This window comes from Schistocerca piceifrons, chromosome 3, assembly GCF_021461385.2.
Source record: "Schistocerca piceifrons isolate TAMUIC-IGC-003096 chromosome 3, iqSchPice1.1, whole genome shotgun sequence".
NCBI lineage: Eukaryota > Metazoa > Arthropoda > Insecta > Orthoptera > Acrididae > Schistocerca > Schistocerca piceifrons.
In genome coordinates this window covers 864,322,974-864,344,518 of record NC_060140.1, presented here as the reverse complement: position 1 = coordinate 864,344,518, position 21,545 = coordinate 864,322,974, and the positions used below count along the sequence as shown (strand labels likewise).

The window sequence follows — 21,545 nt, the reverse complement described above, 5'->3', positions numbered from 1 at the left end:
AATTCTTTTATCTCATCAAACATTTCTTCAATTTCTTCGTCATCTGCAGAGCTAGTTGGCATATAGACTTGTACTACTGTTGTAGGCGTGGGCTTCATGTCTATCTTGGCCACAATAATGCGTTCACTATGTTGTTTGTAGTAGCTTACCCGAACTCCTATTTTTTTATTCATTATTAATCTTACTCCTGCATTACCCCAATTTGATTTTGTATTTATAACCCTATATTCACCTGACCAAAAGTCTTGTTCCTACTGCCACCGAACTTCGCTATTTCCCACTACATCTAACTTTAACCTATCAATTTCCCTTCTTAAATTTTCTAATCTACGTGCCTGATTAAGGGATCTGACATTCCATGCTCCGATCCGTAGAACACCAGTTTTCTTTCTCTTGATAACGACGTCCTCCTGAGTAGTCCCAGCCCGGAGATCCGAATGGGGGACTATTTTACCTCCAGAATATTTTACTCAAGAGGACGCCATCATCATTTATCCATACAGTAAAGCTGCATGCCCTTGGGAAAAATTACGGCCGCAGTTTCCCCTTGCTTTCAGTCATTCTCAGTACCAGCACAGCAAGGCCGTTTTGGTTAATGTTACAAGGCCAGATCAGTCAATCATCCAGACTGTTGCCCCTGCAACTACTGAAAAGGCTGCTGCCCGTCTTCAGGAACCATACATTTGTCTGGCCTCTCAACAGATACCCCTCCGTTGTGGTTGCACCTACGGTACGGCTATCTGTGTCACTGAGGCACGCAATTATGTTGTTAAATTAACTTAAATATGTCATGTATTGGAAAATTTGACTCGTTCCACATCATTACGAAATATCGTATTCATGATCCATGGAACTAGTATTAATCTAATCTAATCTAATGTGGTGTGAGCCAGTTGCATTGTCTTAATGCAGAACCCATGACCTGTTCTTCCACAATTTGGGTCGTCTTTCTTTCTTTCTTTCTTCCTCCCCATCCCACCCGCCAACCCCCCCGCAGAGTTGAGCAAGAACCTCAAGGAAGTAATATTTAACCTTCAGGATCCCAGTGAAAATACACAATGCAGTTATTTTTTTATTTTTAGTTTTTTAATAATAATAATAATAATCACTATTTCGATTCTTAATTTGCTCAGTCAAGGTTTTTTCACTCTCAGTAAAGCTGGGCCTCTCCAGATTCTGAAGCAAATGTGGAAAAGAAAGACTCATCACATGTTATCACTCTTTCCAGGAAGTTAGGATCATTTTCAGTGGGATTCAAAGTGTCAGTACAATATTTTCACAAGTTTCTTTTTGTTCGAGAATTTTCAACACCAATTTCACACACTTTTTGTGTGTTAAATTGGTTATGTAAAGTATGTCTTACCTGTTCCTTTTTACAATTGATCAGCTACTCAACCAACAATCAAATCAAATCAGATTGCCTGCTTTATTGATATTTTCATCCATTTTTGATGAAAGGAGCCCTGCACATAAGTCATCTTCAAAGTTTTCTCAGCCATCTTGGAAACTCTTGAAGCACTCAAGAACTCATGTATGTGATACAGTCTTTGCCATACATTTCTTTCAGTAAAAGATAGGTTTCAGAAGCGGTTTTTCAAAGTTCCATGTGGAACTTCACGACAATTAGTTGCTCTATTGTTACATTCATTATATTTACAGCTTGCTGAATTTCCTCCCATGTGAGTGCGACAACTTGGCTGTAACACCATGAGTAGGGAACACTGCCAGTGTGATGCAGGCTAAGTCACCTTTGATTGTTCTTCTTCCAGTGCTGTCACCTTTATTTTTGTTCTTGTGGTCTGTCTACTCTGTACCATGGCCATGCTCGAATTTATTCTTCTTGACTTTATATCCAGATAGGATGATGCTGTAAGTGTGTCTCGCTACTTCCAACTAATACACATCTTCAGTGATAATCTTCTGTATTATTCTATCTATCTATATCAGTTGTGAAGACAGGTCCAAATATCATCAAGTCATGAACTTGGCCACATCGATCAGTACGTCCAACCACACTGAACTTGACTTAAGATCTAAGATTTGCAATCTGCATTTGTCTTGAATGTTTACATTGTAGTGTATCCTTCAAGGGGAATCACAAAGACATAAACACCCACGTCCAGCAAGTGCTACTGTGCTCACCACGCCTAACCTTGCCCCTGCTATGTTGTGTCACTGTATATGCACCATATAGACATATCACAGATCGGGGTGTGCACAGTGGATTGTTCCCACTACATAAAATGTTTATAACAGAGACAGCCATCTTTCACCATCGTGAGCATTGTCAGTGGAACCTAGATCATTCTCACAAACCACCCTTGCTACACTACAAGCTCTTACACAAATGGAGGCCAAGCCACAGCAATTTGTCTACAGACACCAGAGGTGTTGCATTCAACTGAGAAAGCTTCACGCTTCATAGCTATTGGTCGTTAATATTTGGCAGATGCATATTTTCTCTGTAGCAGCATCAGTCCCAGTATTTTATAGTCACATCCCATATATACAACAGAAGTTTTGGTATGTAACTTGATTTTAACATTGACTGGGGAGGTCATGTATGTAACCTGATACAGACCATTATATTTCATTAAAAGTCTTAGTTTTCCCTTTTGGTGTGTATGCATTGATAATCAACCTCCATTGGCCATTTATGAAGTGAAGTGTAAAAGCTGACTTGCTTGATGTCCTATATGTTCTTGCCTTTCCAGTTCATTTGTATTGGCACATCAAGCTCCTTGCCATACCTCACATATTCTTTTGAAAATTTCTTCCATAGAGTATCTTGTAGGGTGAAAAATCATTACAGGTATGGACTTTAGAATTATGCATCCTGATGGCGTAACTAAGGAATGTGCCCCAGTTGCTTATGGGCTGTTGACATACTGAGTCACCACATTCTGTATTGTTTGATGAACACATTTTGTGCATCTGTATGCTTGCAGATGAAATGGGCTCATCTGTAACTTGCGAATATGAAGCACAGGGCAGAAGTGTTTCATCATATCAGATAAGAAGTTAGCACCCTGATCATCTAAGGAGCTTCCCGACACACCAAATTTAAGAAGCCACTTATTGACTAATGTCGTAGCTGGTTGCTGGTTGAGAATTAGAGTGATAGATGTAAAGCTCGTAAAATAGTCAATGGTTGTATGTATGTATGTATGTATATATGTATGTGTGTATGTATTACCAGCCAGAGTTCTGTTGACTGGATGCAGAATATCAAGCCCCATCATTTCAGAAGATCTGGATGTCCCTGGCAACCTACGAAGAGGAATCTTTTCGTGGATGAGATCCCAGCATGTGCATTCTATGCATTTCTTCACATATTGATCCACATCATGTTTCCCTGTAAACCACAAAAGCTTATTAGCTACTAGCCTATCAATCATTCATGGCCCCCCCCCCCCCCTCCCCAATTGACTTGCATGTTGTAACACTTCTTTCCTCAGTGAAATTGAACCACTATGTACAGTCAGCATTTTGCAGGTCCACAAAGTAAACCTTTGTGTGAACCGTGGGTGCGACATAATTCCTGATAGTTCATGTCAGCTGCCTGTTCTCTCTGACAGCCACTCACACTTTTTCCAGGTGTTTGCAACACTGCAATCTTGCAGCTCAAAGTGTGTATATTTATATGTTTTCTCCCAGGTTTGTGAATAAATGTGTGATTGAACTCCATCAACATAAGAGCCCACCTGGATAATGTGATAGAGGTATCCTTCAATACCATTAGCCACTTTAAGGAAGCATGATCCTTTAATACTTTGAATTTCTGCCCATATAGGTAAAATCTAAAGTATGTGATTCCATAGATCACCACTAAACATTTCCTTCTGTGTGTTTAACTGCCAAGAAGTGTATGCCAAAGGATGCTCCTGACTTGGAACACAACCAATTGGTAGTGTAGCAAGAAAGGATGAATTCCTTGTCTAAATATAGAAATACCAGTACTGGGTCTTTGATTAGTGCTTCCTTTAATTCCTGAAAGGCACACTTGTAATCTGTTGATCACTCAAATTTAATCCCTTTTCCTAACCAATGGTTTAACAGTTGAGCAGTTGGTGCATAGTCTTTAATAAATTTTTGTTGATAATTAAAAAGTCCGAGAAAAGATCATAACTGTTTTGTGGTTTGGAGCCGCAATTTCAGAAACTGCTAATACTAAATGAGGATCAGTTGAACACCCTCTTCACTAATGACATCAAATACTTGACCTGGGTCCGTGCAAAATTACATTTGCCGATACTTAGCATAAGACGTGTTGCTCTTAGGCTGTTGTAACTTCCTCCATCTATTTCACATGTTCATTCAAATACTCCGAAAAAAAAACTATAGTATCAAGATACGTCATGCACTTCCTAGGTTTCAGGCTAAGCAGAACTCCGTTTAGCAATCTTTGTATATTTTTAAGCCCAAATGGTATGCAGCGACATTGAAAGTTTTAGGTCTAGCTTCTGGTACAACCCACAATGCAGACCCATTTTAAAGAAGTATTTGCAACCATCCAAATTGCCAAGTGTTTCTTTGATATTTGGTGTTGGCAGAGCCGTTGTGATAATTCATGCACTCGAATGTATGTAGTCACAACAAAATTGATATTTTTTAGTGCCATTCATTGCCTGTTTCACTCCCCATGGACAGTCACTGGTTTCTATAATACCTTCTGCCAGTTGTTTGTCAATAAATTCTTCCTTAAGCAGTTGTAAATGCTTCAGTACACAATATAGTGTTTTATAAATTGGAGAATTACTCCCTTTTGGTATGCAGCGTTGGGTAATAGGAATCGTGGGTAATAGACACTGTGCAATAAGCAAATCCCTAAATTGTAACAATAGTGTTTCCATAACTAGCTGATCACTGCCTTGCCAATGACTCACTTTACTTCAAATGAAGGATCACTAACTGTATGTTTGTGGTTGGAGTTTGTATATGACCTATGTATATCATCTTCCTCTAAAATACCGAATGTGGTGATCATTAAACCCTTCAGTTGATCGCATCTTCCATACCAAAACTATCCAGCTACATTATTTATGTGTACTATGCTCCTGCATACAAAATGGTGCATTGTATCCAAATCCTCATTATTCCCCAGTGGTTCAACCACTCATAACATTTCCTGTGGTAAGCCTGTACCTATGGATACCCAAACTAAATTCTCTGTGCCTGGTAGTGTCTTGTTACAAGAACCCATCTTCAGCGTGGATCATGCACACACACGGTACACCTCCATGATTGGTTAGCCTTGCAACATTGCCTCATTTGCAGTGGTATCACCTAGTGAAAACAAAGTTCCACCAAGTTCAGTTGTGTGCTGCGAAATATTGATTTTGGCATAATGTTAGTAAGAAAATAGAGCCCAACAGTCACAGAATACCCTTGACAAACTTCTGGCAACGCTTCCATATGCTCAGAAAAAGTCTTAGCCTTAAGGTTGAACTTGAGCTTTGTTGTCCCCAATGAATCTAAATCATTGTTACCAACTCCACCCGTGATATTTAATGAGGCACTCATAGTCTCTTTCTACCCAAGAGATGCAGTGCAGTGACCAATAGATGTACCCCTGTATCTGTTAAAAACCTATGTTCCTTGCCATCAACAAAACCCCACAAGCAGCATCCCATCTCTGCCTCTAACTGTGCAGTATCATATTTTATTGGGAACATTGTTCGACAGCTTTTACTTTCCCATTTGTTTTCGATGATCACTTCTCCTGAGACCGATTCTCTTGTTTCTTAGCCTTGCACTCACACCTGTGCTTTCTAACTCACTTGCTCACGTTTGTAGCACTTTGGCTGATGACACTGTTTCCGGAGATGCCCTTCACACCCACATCTGTGGCAATTTACTGTGAACCTTACACAACAGTCACCATGAGGCCTTGGTTGCTATATCTATTTCCTTTAAGTACATAGCTGCTCTAAGAACTGTGACAAAACCCAAAGAATTTGCCAGTCTAACCCTACCTGACGTTTCAGCGGGAATACTGTACCAAAACACATAAAGTGCCATATTTTCAACTTCTCAGCGCAACACTGTACTGTATTCAGTTCTTATTCTCTAATCAACCCTTGATTTATCTTTCTGTAATGAGTGATTGTAATATAATGGTTGATACTATGCATCACTCGTTCTTAGTATTGAACTAAAAGAATAGGGAAAAATCTTAGATCACTCATCAAGGGATGTGAAGAATCTAGTAGATAAACTTAATTTCAAACATAAACTGAAATCTTATGTGATGTATGACTCCTTCTGTTCCAAAGAAGAATTTATGAATGTGTAATACTGTAATGTTAAAGTTAATAATAATCAGTAGATGAAAAATTAAAAATAAGGATGACTGGCTAACTAGCTAGATAGCTATCTAAAACTTGTACCATATTGTGGCACAAACCCAGATACGTTCTTTTCATGAGTTATGCTCACCTTTTGAGCTCTAGTTCCTTAAATCAAAACACTTTCACATCAGCATGAGCATGTGGAAAGCTGCTAATTGCAGTAGTAATACTTTATTTTGGAAAAGTGTTCATGTAATGATTTCATTTTAAGAAATTCAACTTTAATTTCAGCAGTTTGCTTTTACTTTCATAGATCACAAGGAAGTATGAACAGACTGACGCTACAGCTTATTTGCTGGAGAAGACTGGAGACTTCCAAGGAGCGCTGCAGCTGTTACTGGGCCACCTTAACAGCAGAATAGATTTGTTAATTACAACATCAAGAGATGGAGTAAATAAGGTTGAAGAAGAAACTGCGGTGCGAGAGCTGACCACACGTCTCGTGGAACTGTGTAGAAGAGGTTCAGCCACACTGGATGAGGCTGGCCGTCACAGTGTATGGTTTCCTCTGCTCGACAGCCTCATGCGACCACAGCGCAATGAGACTACACGGCTGCCAGGTGGGTGAAGTACATTTTCAGGAAGTAAGCATTATATGCACTTCTGGTAACCAGAGTATCTGCATTTGCATTTGCCGTTGAAAAAGATTTACACATCCATTTGTATATTCGACAGGCTTTGATATGGGTGTATGGCAGATGTCATGATATCCCCACCTTCCCTTTTTCCTGTTCAATTCATAGACAGAGTACCAGAACAACAACTTCGTTGCTTTTGCATTTACTCTTATTGCTCCAATTTTACCATCATGGTCATTAAAAGAAATATGCATGAAAGATAGTAATATTTCACTCTATTGTTTTTTATAAGTACTGTCCTGGAATTGTTAGAGTAATGTTATCTGTGATATACATTGCTTTTCTAACAGCATCTGTCACTAGTCTTGGATGAGCGCTATCCAGACACTCCTGCGTGACTAAACAAACCCATGATGTAACATGCTGCACTTCTAAAGACCTTCTGTGTTTCCTCTATTAATCCTGCATGGCAAGGCTTACAGACAGACAGCTGGTCATCAAGAATCAGTCAATGAAAAATTTCATTGGCTACCTCTTTTGTGGGTATTACATTATTTTCGTATTTTTCCAATGAAGAATGACATCTCCTTTCCCCAAGACCATATGAATATCAGTCTGTGACCAATTTGCATAACCCTTTTGTGGTCCATCTTTTTTTTAGTGTATTTAATGCTTCTGACTGTTAACAATGAGTGACTGTCATTGATCTGAAATTAATGAATTTCATCTTTATTTCACGAGATGGCAGTCCAGTGTGGAGCTGTGCTGGATTCTTTCTGGTAATCTGGGAGCATTTTATGTTCAACTGAGGTGACTAGTGAATACAACGATCAAAGTTATCCCATAGATATTCAACTGGGTTAAGACGTAGAGAGACTGGTTGCAAGGGAATCGTGAAGAAGTCTTGATAGCATTCTTCCAGCCATTTACAGACACTAGTAACTGTGTAATGAGGCACATTACCTTGCTGAAAAATACCGTTCCCTATTAGGAAGACAATCATAATGTGGAGGAGATTGTGATTTCATAACTTAATTGGTCAGTAATGCCTTCCATGTGGATTGATAACCCTATATACACTATAACACAAAAATATCGCTCAGATGATGAAGCTGCCACAGAGCAGAGTGGTGCAGTGACATCATATTCTGTTGTGACTCGGCGATCTTTCAAGGTGCCGCCGCACAGTTACGTGCGTCCTCTACATGCGGCGCTGTCTGCCAGCCACACAGCAGCAGCACCACCTAAGCGGCCAGCCAGCCAGCGGCCGCTAGACTTGGACTCAGTTATGATTTGACTGTTAAAGTGTACACCCGTCTTACTCTGTTTACTTGATCTGTAGCTTCCATGTATTGCGTCTTCCTTGAACTATATTTGTTCAACTTGAAGTTATTACAATTGGTGACGAGGTGGTGATTTTTCTTTTCCATCATTGACCCACATGTTTTCATGGCTACTTTAGAGCAACTATTGCAAGGTCTCATAGAACAGCAAACGCTTCTCACAAATGCGATTTGTGATTTCGTCGCGGCATCAAATGCGGGGCATCTCTCGTCGTTGTCTCCACCTACTTTTCCTCCTTACGACAAGACGGTGGAAGACTGGTCTGGTTACAAAAAAGGTCTTCGACAGCACTTCTTGGCATTTCATGTCACGGACGAACAAACATGTAAGTCTCTGTTTCTTTCATGGATTTCACCTCGAATGTATCAGTTGTTGTTGCAATTGGCTCCTTTGAAAGATCCTGCATCTTTGTCCTTTGCTGAAATGTTCTCACTTCTGTGCGTCTATTTTCAAAAGCAAACGCATGTGGTAGCCTCTCGTGTTGCCTTTTATCATTGTCAAAAACAACCGAATCAATCCTATCGTGCTTGGGCTGCTGAACTTCACGGCCTCAGTAGAAAGTGTCAATTTGTTACTGAAGTCCACAAAGAATCCTACGCCGATCCCATGGTACAGGATGCTATTATCCGAACGGCGCCCGACAAAGAAGTTAGGCAACGTGCCCTTCAGTTGGCAAATCTAACTCTAGATGAAGTCCTATCCATTGCTCAGTCTTTTGAAATTTCTCGCGCCGCTGGAGCGCAAATAGAGGCATGGGGCGACATCGGGGGTATACAACCTCTGTGCGATGTTGACGAAGCGTGTGGCATGTCCCCACCAGCCGACGTGGCCGCAGTACGTTCCCAAGCACAGCCTCGGCCTAACCGTAAACAAACCTCTAAGAAACTGCAGCAAAACCCACGGCAACTTCCTTCCTGTCCACAGTGTTTTACGAAACATTCATGAGCAGATTGTCCACAACGTTGGGCCGTGTGTCACAAATGCAAAAAAAAGGGTCATGTGTCATCTGTTTGCAAATCTGATCCATACATGATGTTCATGAACATGACGCTTATTCTGATTCTGTGTTGTCTGTCAATTGTACTTCTTCCCTTTCAGGGAAGTTATTCCTCACTGTCCAAATACTTGGTCGAGATGTTCGCATGCAGGTGGATACTGGTTCTGCTGCCACTATCATCAATTCTCAGACGTATCTTCAGTTGGGTTCTCCAATCCTGTCACCTGTCACTAGGCAATTACGGACTTAGAATAAACAGAAGATTTTTCTTTTGGGACAGTTTGATGCTGAGGTATCTTAAAAATCTATCGTTCGCACTGTTCCCATATTTGCGGTCGACCATAGTAACGTGGAGAATCTTTTTGGTTTGGATGCCTTTCGTGTTTTAGGGTTCTCCATAGATGACTCTGTCAATATCGTCTCTGATGCTATTCCTTATGCTCAATTGGATTCCTTGTCGACGACATTTTCGTCCCTTTTTTTCTCCTGGGTTAGGCCGTGCAAACAACTTTGAAGCTCATATCACGCTCAAACCCACTGCTCGGCGTAAGTTTTTTCGGGCTCGGCCCATTCCCGTGGCCCTTCGTGATCAGGTCAAATGGGAGCTGGATCGTCTCACTGCTTCAGGGGTTTTGCTTCCTGTCACTTCCAGTGAGTGGTCCTCTCCTGTCGTCGTCGTTGCTAAGCCAAATGGTGATATTCGTCTCTGTGGCGATTTCAAAGCCACTGTAAATGCTCAATGCCTTATCGACACTTACCCTATGCCTCGACCTGTAGAACTGTTCACTAAACTTGCTGGAGGCCAGTATTTTTCTAAACTTGACCTGTCAGAAGCTTATCATCAACTTCCCGTCGATGCTGCTTCTCGGCAGTTTCTGGTCCTTAGCACGCCTTTCAGCCTCTATCAATACCAACGATTGCCATTCAGGGTTGCCAGCGGCCCTGCTCTCTTTCAGCGATTGTTGGAATAATTATTGCTCACTGTCCCTGGGTGTATAAATTACCAGGATGACATTGTTGTCACTGGCTCCACCACTGACGAACATCTTCAGAATCTCCGCACACTTTTTCATGTCTTACAGACTGCCGGTCTTAAGTGTAATCTTCAGAAATCAAAATTTTTTCAGGCGTCTATCACGTACTTGGGGTTTCAACTCTCTTGGGATGGTATTCGTGCGCTTCAGCAAACTGTTGCTGCGATCGATACCCTTCCTCGTCCTACATGTGTTAAGGAACTGCAGGCCTTCTTGGGGAAAATAGCATACTATCACAAGTTTTTACCGTCTACTGCTTCGTTGGCTCAGCCGTTGCATCACCTGTCGCATAAAAACGTGCCTTTTCACTGGTCTGCGTCATGCGATGAAGCTTTCCAGAAATTGAAGACTATGCTGAAACGGGCCCCGTGCCTGGCTACTTATCGACCTGGCCAGCATCTTGTTCTTGCCACAGATGCCTCTCAATGCAGGGTCGGTGCAGTCCTTGCGCGCCATTTTCCTGACGGTTCTGAACAACCCATTGCTTATGCCTCCAAAACGCTCACGGATGCCCAACAGAACTATTCTCAAATTGAAAAAGAAGCTTTGGCCATTATTTATTCTCTTCATAAGTTTGGTGTTTTTCTCTATGGATCCACTGAGCGAGGTGGCGCAGTGGTTAGCACACTGGACTCGCATTCGGGAGGACGACGGTTCAATCCCGTCTCCAGTCATCCTGATTTAGGTTTTCCGTGATTTCCCTAAATCGCTTCAGGCAAATGCTGGGATGGTTCCTTTGAAAGGGCACGGCCGATTTCCTTCCCCATCCTTCCCTCACCCGAGCTTGCGCTCCGTCTCTAATGACCTCGTTGTCGACGGGACGTTAAACACTTATCTCCTCCTCCTCCTCCTGCTCTATGGATCCAAATTTCATCTTGTTACGGATCACAAACCACTTGTTTCCTTGTTTCATCAATCAACGTCACTTCCCAACAAGGCTGCACACCGCCTCCAGCGTTGGGCTCTTTACTTGTCTCGTTTCTATTCTGAGATTCATTTCCGGCTGACGCCTCAACATGCGAATGCTGATGCACTGTCTCGCCTTCCCATGGGTCCTGATCTGGCATTCGATACGGACGAACTTTTGTGTTTCCACCTGGATGTTGCCGAGCAGCGGGTTGTGGACGGGTTCCCCATCACCAGGGGCCGGCTGCCATCTGCTACATGTTCTGACCCTACCCTCTCCCGGGTTTTATGCTGTATTCAGAAGGGTTGGCCAGATTGTCCATCCGCTAAGACTTCTGATCCGTTGGGGAACTACTACGCTTTGCGTTACCGCCTCACGGCTAGGGATGGTGTTACCCTCCTTTCCACCGAAAATGCTTCGCCGAGTGTTGTGTTACCTGCATCTTTGCGTGCTTCGGTCTTGCGCCTCCTTCACCAAGGGCACTGGGGTGTCTCTCGCACAAAATCTCTGGCGCGCCGTCATGTGTACTGGCCCAGCATTGACTCTGAAATCACACACGATTGCTGCCTGCGGCCATTGTGCATCACAGGCCGCCACCCCGAAGTCATCTTTGTCACTGTGGCCTTCACCTGAGAAGCCATGGGAGCGTATTCATGCTGATTTGGCGGGACCTTTTTTAGGTACTTATTGGCTTCTCGTTATTGACGCCCACTCTAACTTTCCTTTCATTGTCTGTTGCATGTCGCCTACCACCACGGCAACCACCAATCCTCTAGCTCGCATTTTCTCTTTGGAAGGCCTTCCCTCTACTCTTGTTACTGATAATGGTCCGCAATTTGCCTCTTCTGATTTTGTGGATTTTTGTGCCGGTCACGGTATCATGCATGTCACGGCCCCTCCGTTCCATCCACAGTCAAACTGTGAGGCTGAACAACTGGTCTGCTCATTTAAGGCTCAGATGAGGAAACTCCTGACTTCTTCTTCTGCTGATGATGCGCTTCTCCAATTTCTGGCTTCTTATCGTTTCCCCCTATTGGGCGACCACAGCTCGGCTGAGCTCTTACATGTCCGACAGCCCCGCACACTACTTCATCTTCTGCGGCCTTCCACCTCACGGCCGCAGGTGCCTTCGCTTGGCCGGTTCACCGCCGACGACCTTATATGGGTATGGGGACATGGCAGGCGGCCAAAATGGAGTCCTGGCCACATCTTATGACACCGTGGCCAACGCCTGTATGAAATCCAGACGGACACGGGTGTTGCAGTGCGTCATTCGGACCAGCTTCGGCCTCGTGTGCCGGCAACGCCTGTTCCAGATGCCGCTACACCACCTTCAGCTCTACCTGATGCTCGGTATACTGGAATCTCTCATTACTCACAACGCAGTGCTCTCACCATCATATTGGTGCCAGCACAAGAACTGATGCCACCAGGAGACGTGCCCATGCAGGAACCAGATGACCATCATCTGTCGGAGCAACTCTACTCGCCTCCTTCTCCTACAGACACGGACACATTGCCCATGTCTCCTGTTATAACAACCGGACTTGCCACAACTAGCAGATTGGTGCACGGGGCCCCAGCAGGTTCGACCCCCACGTCTCCTGTCATCTCGACCCGTTATCATCGGGGACACTTCCGGGCATACGGGAAGCCTCCTCCTCGAGACTTTACGGCCAGTCAGACAACACCTATGGACATTAGCAGTCTACAGCCCACCTCCATCAAGACCTGTGCAAAAAATTCAAAGGGGGGGGAAAAGTGGTGTGACTCGCCGATCTTTCAAAGTGCCGACGCACAGTTATGCGTGTCCTCTACATGCGGCGCTGTCTGCCAGCCATGCAGCAGCAGTGCCACCTAAGCGGCCAGCCAGCCAGCAGCTGCTAGACTTGGACTCAGTTATAATTTGACTGTTAAAGTGTACACAGGTCTTACTCTGTTTACTTGATCTGTGACTTTCATGTATTGCGTCTTCCTTGAAATATATTTGTTCAACTTGAAGTTATTTCACTTTCCATGGTGCACAATGTCTTGCCTGTAATGTCTGTGACTAGAGCACTTCCAGGAGAATGCGGGTTAAAATCTCCTTCCCCACATAAAGATTTAGGCTTTCATTAGTTTTTGTAAGCAGCTGAAGACAGTTGCTGGGATGTTTCATTTGAAAAGGATATGGTCAATTTCCATATCCATACTTCACCAGCACATAGTTGTACTGAATCTAATGGTCTCATTGCTAATGGGGTGTTAAGCCTTAACATTCATTCATAAAGCTACTCCCACTGCAGCCCTGCAGCCAGGCGACTAGCGCGAGTTTTGGTGTTCTCGTAAAGATAAGTCATTTTAGATTATAAAACATATAGATTAGTACTGACTACGTGGTAAATAAGTGTATTAGTGTGCCATTTAAGTGTACCATTAAAGGTTTCATTTTTCTTTACATAATATAGCAGAAAACACGAAAAGACCGTACAGTCGTATTTTCTGTTTATGTTCTGCTGAAACCTTCAGTTTGAGAAAGAAATCAAAAAACATAATTCCAGCTTATTACATCAGCATAAACAGCCATTGGTTAAGAATTTTCAACTGTCAGCAGATATTTTAACTCCACCCAATTTTAACTCAGTCAATGTGAAATGTCAGCTATCTTTATTGCATCAAAATATTCGAGGACTGAGAAATAAAATTAATGAATTAACTATCTGCATAGATGAATTAGAGTCTTCAAACCCAGCTGACATAATCTGCCTCTCTGAACATCATGTGACCACTGGTATAGAACTTTTAAGTGTTACAGGGTTTAGGTTAGCATCTCACTTTTGTAGATCAGAAATGGAGAAAGGAGGAGTTGCCACATTCATCAGGAACTGTCATAAATTTAAGAACATAGACATTCATAAATTTTGCCTAGAACAGCATATGGAAGCATGTGCAACAGAATTAGAATTTCACAAAAAATCCTTCATAATATTAAGTGTATATCGAGCATCTGCAGGTAACTTCAATCTGTTTGTAAACCACCTTGAAGCTGTACTGGCCCATTTAACAACCAAAAACAAAGAAATAGTGGTTGCTGGTGATTTCAATGTAGATTTCCTTAAAGACTCTCCCAATAAGAACTTATTTGAGTTAGTAACACTATCATTCAACTTAATTCCCACTGTAAAGTTCCCCACTAGGATAGCCACTTCCTCACAAACAGCCATGAACAAAATTATATTACAAAACCAATAGTCAATGGCCTCTCAGACCATGACATGCAGTTCCTTCTGTTAAATGTTAATACTGAACAGGATATAAAATCTGTTAAATCTGAGCTCAAGAGGGCAATCAGTAAGCCAAAAATTGATTATTTTAGGACACTCCTCAGAGACATTCACTGGACTGATGTTTACAGTGCTCATGGCATGAATGAAAAATATAACATTTTTGCTAATAAAGTGCTTACCTTATTCGAACACTGCTTTCCCCCAAAACTTACCAAGGTTAGAGCAAAGTCTACAAAGAAGCCATGGATTACTCGAGGAATAGGGGTATCTTGTAAAACAAAAAGAAAACTGTATCTGTCAATCCAAAACATTTCCAATGTTGATGCTATAGCACATTATAAGAAATACTGCAAAATATTAAAGACTGTAATACGGATGTCAAAGCAAATATATTACAAGGAAAAGATAGTCATATCAGATAACAAAATAAAGCCAATATGGGATATATAGTGAAGGAGGAGACCGGTAGAACCAGACATGAAGAGGAACAAATAGCATTAAGAGTAAATGATACATTGGTGACAGATGTGTATAGTGTTGCAGAACTTTTTAATAAACATTTTATAACTGTTACTGAAAAGATGGGGTTGTCAGGTTCGGTAGATGCTGCTATGGATTACCTTAGACCAGACATTTCAAGTAACTTCCATAACATGAATTTGACCCTCACTACCCCAGCAGAAATAATGTCCATCATAAAATCTTTAAAATCAAAAACATCTAGTGGGTATGATGAAATATCAACAAAGTTAATTAAAGAATGTGATTCTGAGCTAAGTAACATATTAAGCTATCTGTGTAACCAGTCATTTATCAGTGGAATATTTCCTGAATGGCTGAAATATGCTGAAGTTAAGCCACTGTTTAAGAAGGGAGATAAAGAAATAGCATCAAATTTCCGTCCAATTTCACTGTTGCCAGCATTCTCAAAAATTTTCGAAAAAGTAATGTACAGTCGTCTTTATAACCATCTTATCTCAAATAACATACTGTCAAAGTCACAGTTTGGATTTATAAAAGGTTCTGATATTGAGAAGGCTATCTACACTTACAGTGAAAATGTGCTTAATTCATTAGACAAAAAATTGCAGGCAGCTGGTATATTTTGTGATCTGTCAAAGGCATTTGACTGTGTAAATCACAATATCCTTTTAAGTAAACTAGAATATTATAGTGTAACAGGAAATGCTGCAAAATGGTTCAAATCTTATATCTCTGGCAGGAAACAAAGGGTATTATTAGGAAAGAGACATGTATCAAGCTATCAGGCATCATCCAAATGGGAACTAATTACATGTGGTGTCCCACAAGGTTCCATTTTGGGGCCCTTACTTTTTCTGGTGTATATCAATGACCTTTCATCAGTAACATTACCAGATGCCAAGTTTGTTTTGTTTGCTGATGACACAAACATTGCAATAAATAGCAAATCAAGTGTAGTCTTAGAAAGATCAGCCAATAAAATATTTGTGGACATTAATCACTGGTTCCTAGCCAATTCTTTGTCACTAAACTTTGAAAAAACACACTACATGCAGATCAGAACTTGTAAGGGGTGTCCCAAGAGTATATGTCTAACATACGATGACAAGAAGATAGAAGAAGTGGACAGTGTTAAATTCTTGGGATTACAGCTTGATAATAAATTCAACTGGGAGGAGCACACCACAGAACTGCTGAAGCGTCTTAACAAATCTCTGTTTGCTATGCGAATTTTGTCAGGCATAGGGGATATAAAAATGAAAAAGCTGGCATACTATGCTTACTTTCTTTCCATAATGTCATATGGGATTATTTTTTGGGGTAATTCATCAAGCCAAGCTAAAGTTTTCCGGGCACAAAAACGTGCAGTAAGAGTTATATGTGGTGTGAACTCAAGAACATCCTTCAGAAGCCTGTTTAGGGATCTAGGGATACTAACTACTGCTTCCCAATATATTTATTCCTTAATGAAATGTCATTAAAAATATATCACTTTTTCAAACCAATAGCTCAATTCATGGAATCAATACTAGAAATAAGAATAATCTTCACAAGGATTTAAAGTCACTTAGTCTTGTACAAAAAGTTGTGCATTATTCAGGAACACACATTTTCAATAACTTGCCAGCAGCCATAAAAAGCTTAACAACCAATGAAATTCAGTTTAAGAGAAGCCTAAAGGATTTATTGGTGGCCAACTCCTTCTACTCCATTGATGAATTTCTTAGTGAAACCAACTGATTTGTATATAAGTACAACATAACTTCTGCACAATTTCAGTGCAGTAATGTGTTCATTAAAAATGTGTGTGTGTGTGTGTGTGTGTGTGTGTGTGTGTGTGTGTGTAAGTATAATCTAACTTCTGTACCATTTCAGTGCAGTAATATGTTCATTGTAAATAAGTATTACAGTAGTTGTATTACATATTTATTACCTTATAAATAAATAAAAAACTTTATTTTAAATTCAGTGCATTAGTATTTGTAAAATGACACTTACTGTTCATTAAAAAATGACAATCATTCCACTTGGGACCTGTGGAATGGTACATTAGCTTATTTGTTTTAGTTGTAAATATTTGTCATGTATTGTTGTTTTTCTGACATGTTCCACATCCTGGAGGACCACCTCACTACGGATCAATTGGAATGAAAGTAAATCTAATCTAATGTAAACTGCCTTGCTTTCTTGCAGTGTTTGTATTCACAATGGGACCTTACAGATTGGCTCTCTTTGATTTTCTTCATACTTAAAGGATTTGAAGGTTATTGCCCAACCATGAATGTCATAAAGCAGTAAGACACATTTTTCGAAACAATTTGGAAATAAAGCCTTTGAAATCAAAAGATTTGTGAGTACTGTTAAGTGTAAAACAGTTGTAATTCATTAACAAATTCATCGGTAGCTCAGGGTATTTTGTAATTGGATTTTAATTATGAAGTTGCTGGTGTGAGTCTGGTTAATATCATACCTTTTCAAAGCTTTTTAAAAAAAATCCATATTTACTAACAAAAATTGAATCATTATTTATTAATAAAAAAGATTGTTTTATTTTGAAGTAGTGGTAATATGAAAATAAATTAAAATGTAAAACAGACATGTTAATGACATTTTGTTAAATGAAAAAATTATGTACATGACTACTACTGTTCAGTAATAAGAAATTAGAAAGTGTCTAATTTTCTATTTGATGTTTCGCATATTTATACCATATTTTAATTTATTGTAAATACTCTTATTTTCATGTGAATATTAATGAAAAACAAAAAGATCTATTTTTTTCTGGAAAATTATCATTCTGTATTTGTTTATTAACATTTCCATTTGTTAATAAATATGAAATTTAAAAAAAATATGCTGCACTAGCAACTTTGTAATTACTAGCCGGTGGTTAACTATGGACGATTTTGTTAAAAATTTACAAATATTTTGTCCTTTGCAGTGCTCAGAAATCTTCTAATTTTCAGAGGGAATGTTTTCAGATATTTTGAGAATTGCATCACACTGTTTTAGGAAACTGAAATGCAGGTGCTGTAAGTATGAAAAAGAAATTGGATCGGGCTGCCTCATAGGATCCCCTTGTCATACATTTATTACCAGATAAGCAGACAACCAGACCATCTTTCATATTAAGTGAATAATGTAACAACACTAAGTTTTCCATCAAAACTCGGCATCAAAATTTGGTGTTGTATAGAAAATTATTTCAAAAGGAAAATTCAGTTGATGAAACAGTTAAATTACGAGGAGATGGAATGGGTGGTCAGTATATATCTCCAAGAGGCAAAATTCTGAGTTCATCCAATAGAAAAACTTAAAGAGTATTCTGAGAAGGAAAGTTGCTACTCACCATATAGCAGAGATGCTGAGTCACAGATAGGCACAATAAAAAAGACTCACACAATTATAGCTTTTGGCCATTAATGCCTTCATCAACCACACACACACACACACACACACACACACACACACACACACACACACACACGGACTGCAGTCTCAGGCAACTGAAAGCACACTGCCAGTGGTTTCAGTTGCCTGAGACCGCAGTCGTGTGTGTGAGTTGTGTTTGCGTGGTGAATGTGTGTGCATGTGCATATATTGTTGTCGAAGGCCTTAATGGCCAAAAGCTATAATTGTGAGAGTCTTTTTGCTGTGCCCATCTGCAACTCAGCATCTCCACTATATTGTGTGTAGTAACTTTCGTTCCCATAATATTGTTTCATTCTGTCCTGGATTTTCCACTGTTAAAAGAACTTAAAAATTAACTTTAAGAGCTAGTATGTTCCTTCCTCAGGGAGGAAAGAGGCTTTATTGCTTATTGGTTGGTTTTATATAGGCTGAGGTTTTTATATGAGCCTCAGTGTGGCGGAGGAAAACGTCAAGGAAAATGACTTTGGGTTTGTGAAATGGCTAGATGCAGTTCAGTTAGGAAAAGGCGTTAAGCTGTAGTGGGAATTTGAATAGTTCTTCTTCACTAGGAATCCAGCCAATAAAGATATCAAAATCTTAACCAGGCCAGGGGACCCAATGTCTCGATGTTGAGGAATGCCTCAATTGGCCATGTAAGGGGAATTAGTTACGGGTAAGGATGAAGTTGGTTGGTGTGACAGTAAATGAGGTTTTTGAGAGATTTTTTGGTTGGCTTTGGGCTAAGGTATTGATCGAGGGCTGAAAGACCATGCACATGTCACATGTTAGTGTAGAGCGAGATCAAATCAGTTAGTGATGTGAAGGTTTACTTGGGATAAGGGTGGGAATAGATTCAAGATATTCTCTCTTACCTAGGATAGGAAGCTCTGTTTTTTACTTTGGAGATGCTTGTCTACTGCAGCTGAAATGTGTTCTGTTGAGGTTTTGAAGCCTGCTACAATGGGAGAGCCAGAGTGTTTATGTTTTTGTATTTTTGGTAATAGAAGATAATACTGCATGGGTTTTGAAGTGTCGGACATCAATCGGGTGAGTCTGGAAAACTCAGCAGTGGGAGTTCCTTACTAAGGAAACTGTGGCGAGGTGGCCACGATGTTACTCTCAGTGAGTTGCAGGTGTGCTCCTTGCTGAAGAATCATGAACGTCAGCTCGTGACCATGGAGTCCTCTGGTGTGCGTAAGGACATAGGGGCCAGCATTTGGAGGCATGTGACTGGCAGCAGCAATGTGGAGCCAATGGTGACACCACAGACTTGGAGGAAAACAATCTGGCCTGTTTGTGTGTATATCGGACTGTTTTCCGGTGCTCAACAGGAGCCTTGTAGCAAGCAGGTGAAATGGGCAGCCACGTAGGATACACGGCTGCATGAAGTATAGTTGAATTGTAGGTGGTAGTGATACAATATCAGAGATCCAGAGGGGTAAGAATTATTATGGAGGATTTGTGATGAGCGTGGGGTTTTTTAGAATTTTCTATATCTCAGTTTGGATGGGAGGAAGAGGTCATTTAGAAAACTTTTATATGTCACGGTGTCCAGAAGCTGTTGAAGCTCCTGTAGCTCATACTCCATATGCTTAAGTATCACAATGGTGAAGTCTGTGCACAGGGAAGACAGGGTAAAGTAGTCTGTCTTCAATTTATGGATAGCTTGTGACTCGGTCGCCCAATAGGTGGTGATGCTGAAATTGAGGAATTCTTGATATATTTGAGAAATTAGACTTTTTCTGTTATAACCCTGTTGTCAGCATGAGTACATACACCATATAATTGCTATTGTAATTCATGTTTTTTCTGGACATCAGTGACATGTGAATCTCTGTAGTTTCAGTTCAATCTACATCTGTACTCTGCAAACCACTGTCAGGTGCATGACAGATGATACATCCCATTGTACGAGTTATATGGTTTCTTCCCATTCCATTCATAATCAAAGTATGAGAAGAATGATTGTTTAAATGCCTCTGTGCATGCTGTAATTAATTGAATTTTCTCCCCGCAATCTGTATGTGAGCAATATGTGGGGATTGTAGTATATTCTTAGAGTTCTCATTTAAAGCAGGTTCTTGAAAAATAGTAGGTAGTCTTTCTTGGGATAGCTTACATCTGTCTTCTGGAGTCTGCCAGGTCAATTTCTTCAGCATCTTTGTGACACTCTCCCACAGATTAAACAAACTTATGACCATTCGTGGTGCTCTTCTCTGTATACATTCAATATTCGCTGTTAGACCTATTTGGTACAGGTCCAACACACTTGATGGGTTGCACGAGTGATTTGTAAGCAATCTCCTTTGTAGACTGATTGTGTTTCCCATATATTCTACTAATAAACCGAAATTCACTATCTGCTTTACCCATGACTGAGCCTTCGTGTTCATTCCAGTTCATATCCCTACAAAGTTTTACACACAGATATTTGTACGAGTTGGGCGATTCCAAATGTGACTCACTGATATTATAGTCATAGGATACTATTGTTTTTTTCATTTTGTGACATGCAAAATTTTACATTTCTGAACATTTAAAGCAACTTTTCATTCTCTGTGTCACTTTTAAATCTTAACAAGATCTGATTGAATATTTACGCAGCTTCTTTCAGACAGTACTCCATTGTAGACAACTGCATATCTTGCAAAATGTGTGAAGTTACTGTCAGTATTGCCCTTAAGTCGTTTATAGACACCATGAACAGCTACGGTCCCAATATATTTCCCTGGTACACACCCAGAGTACTTCTATATCTAACAATGACTCTCCCCCATGATAACATGCTGTGTCCCACCACCCCCTACTAAAAAACCCCCAATCCAGTCATAAATTTCGCTTGATACTCCGTACATCAGTACAATGATGCTCTTACAACTCACAGACTATACTCATCTACATCTACACGATTACTCTGCAATTCACTTTTAAGTGCTTGGCAGAGGGTTCATCGAACCACTATCATACTATCTCTCTACCATTCCACTCCCGAACAGCGCACGGGAAAACGAACACCTAAACCTTTCTGTTAGAGCTCTGATTTCTCTTATTTTATTTTGATGATTATTCCTACCTATGTAGGTTGGGCTCAACAAAATATTTTCGCCTTCAGAAGAGAAAGTTGCTGACTGAAATTTCGTAAATAGATCTCGCCGCAACGAAAAACATCTTTGCT

At 40.5% G+C, this 21,545-nt stretch overlaps 1 protein-coding gene across 1 annotated transcript in view; it reads left to right on the top strand.

The window, feature by feature from the left end:
• Nucleotides 1–21,545, top strand: part of LOC124789310 (vacuolar protein sorting-associated protein 8 homolog) — a 219,150-nt gene that overhangs the window by 181,487 nt on the left and 16,118 nt on the right. The window contains exon 19 of the mRNA XM_047256624.1: nucleotides 6,604–6,910. Within this exon, the coding sequence (XP_047112580.1) occupies nucleotides 6,604–6,910 (307 nt within the window). The remainder of the gene's footprint in view (nucleotides 1–6,603; nucleotides 6,911–21,545) is intronic.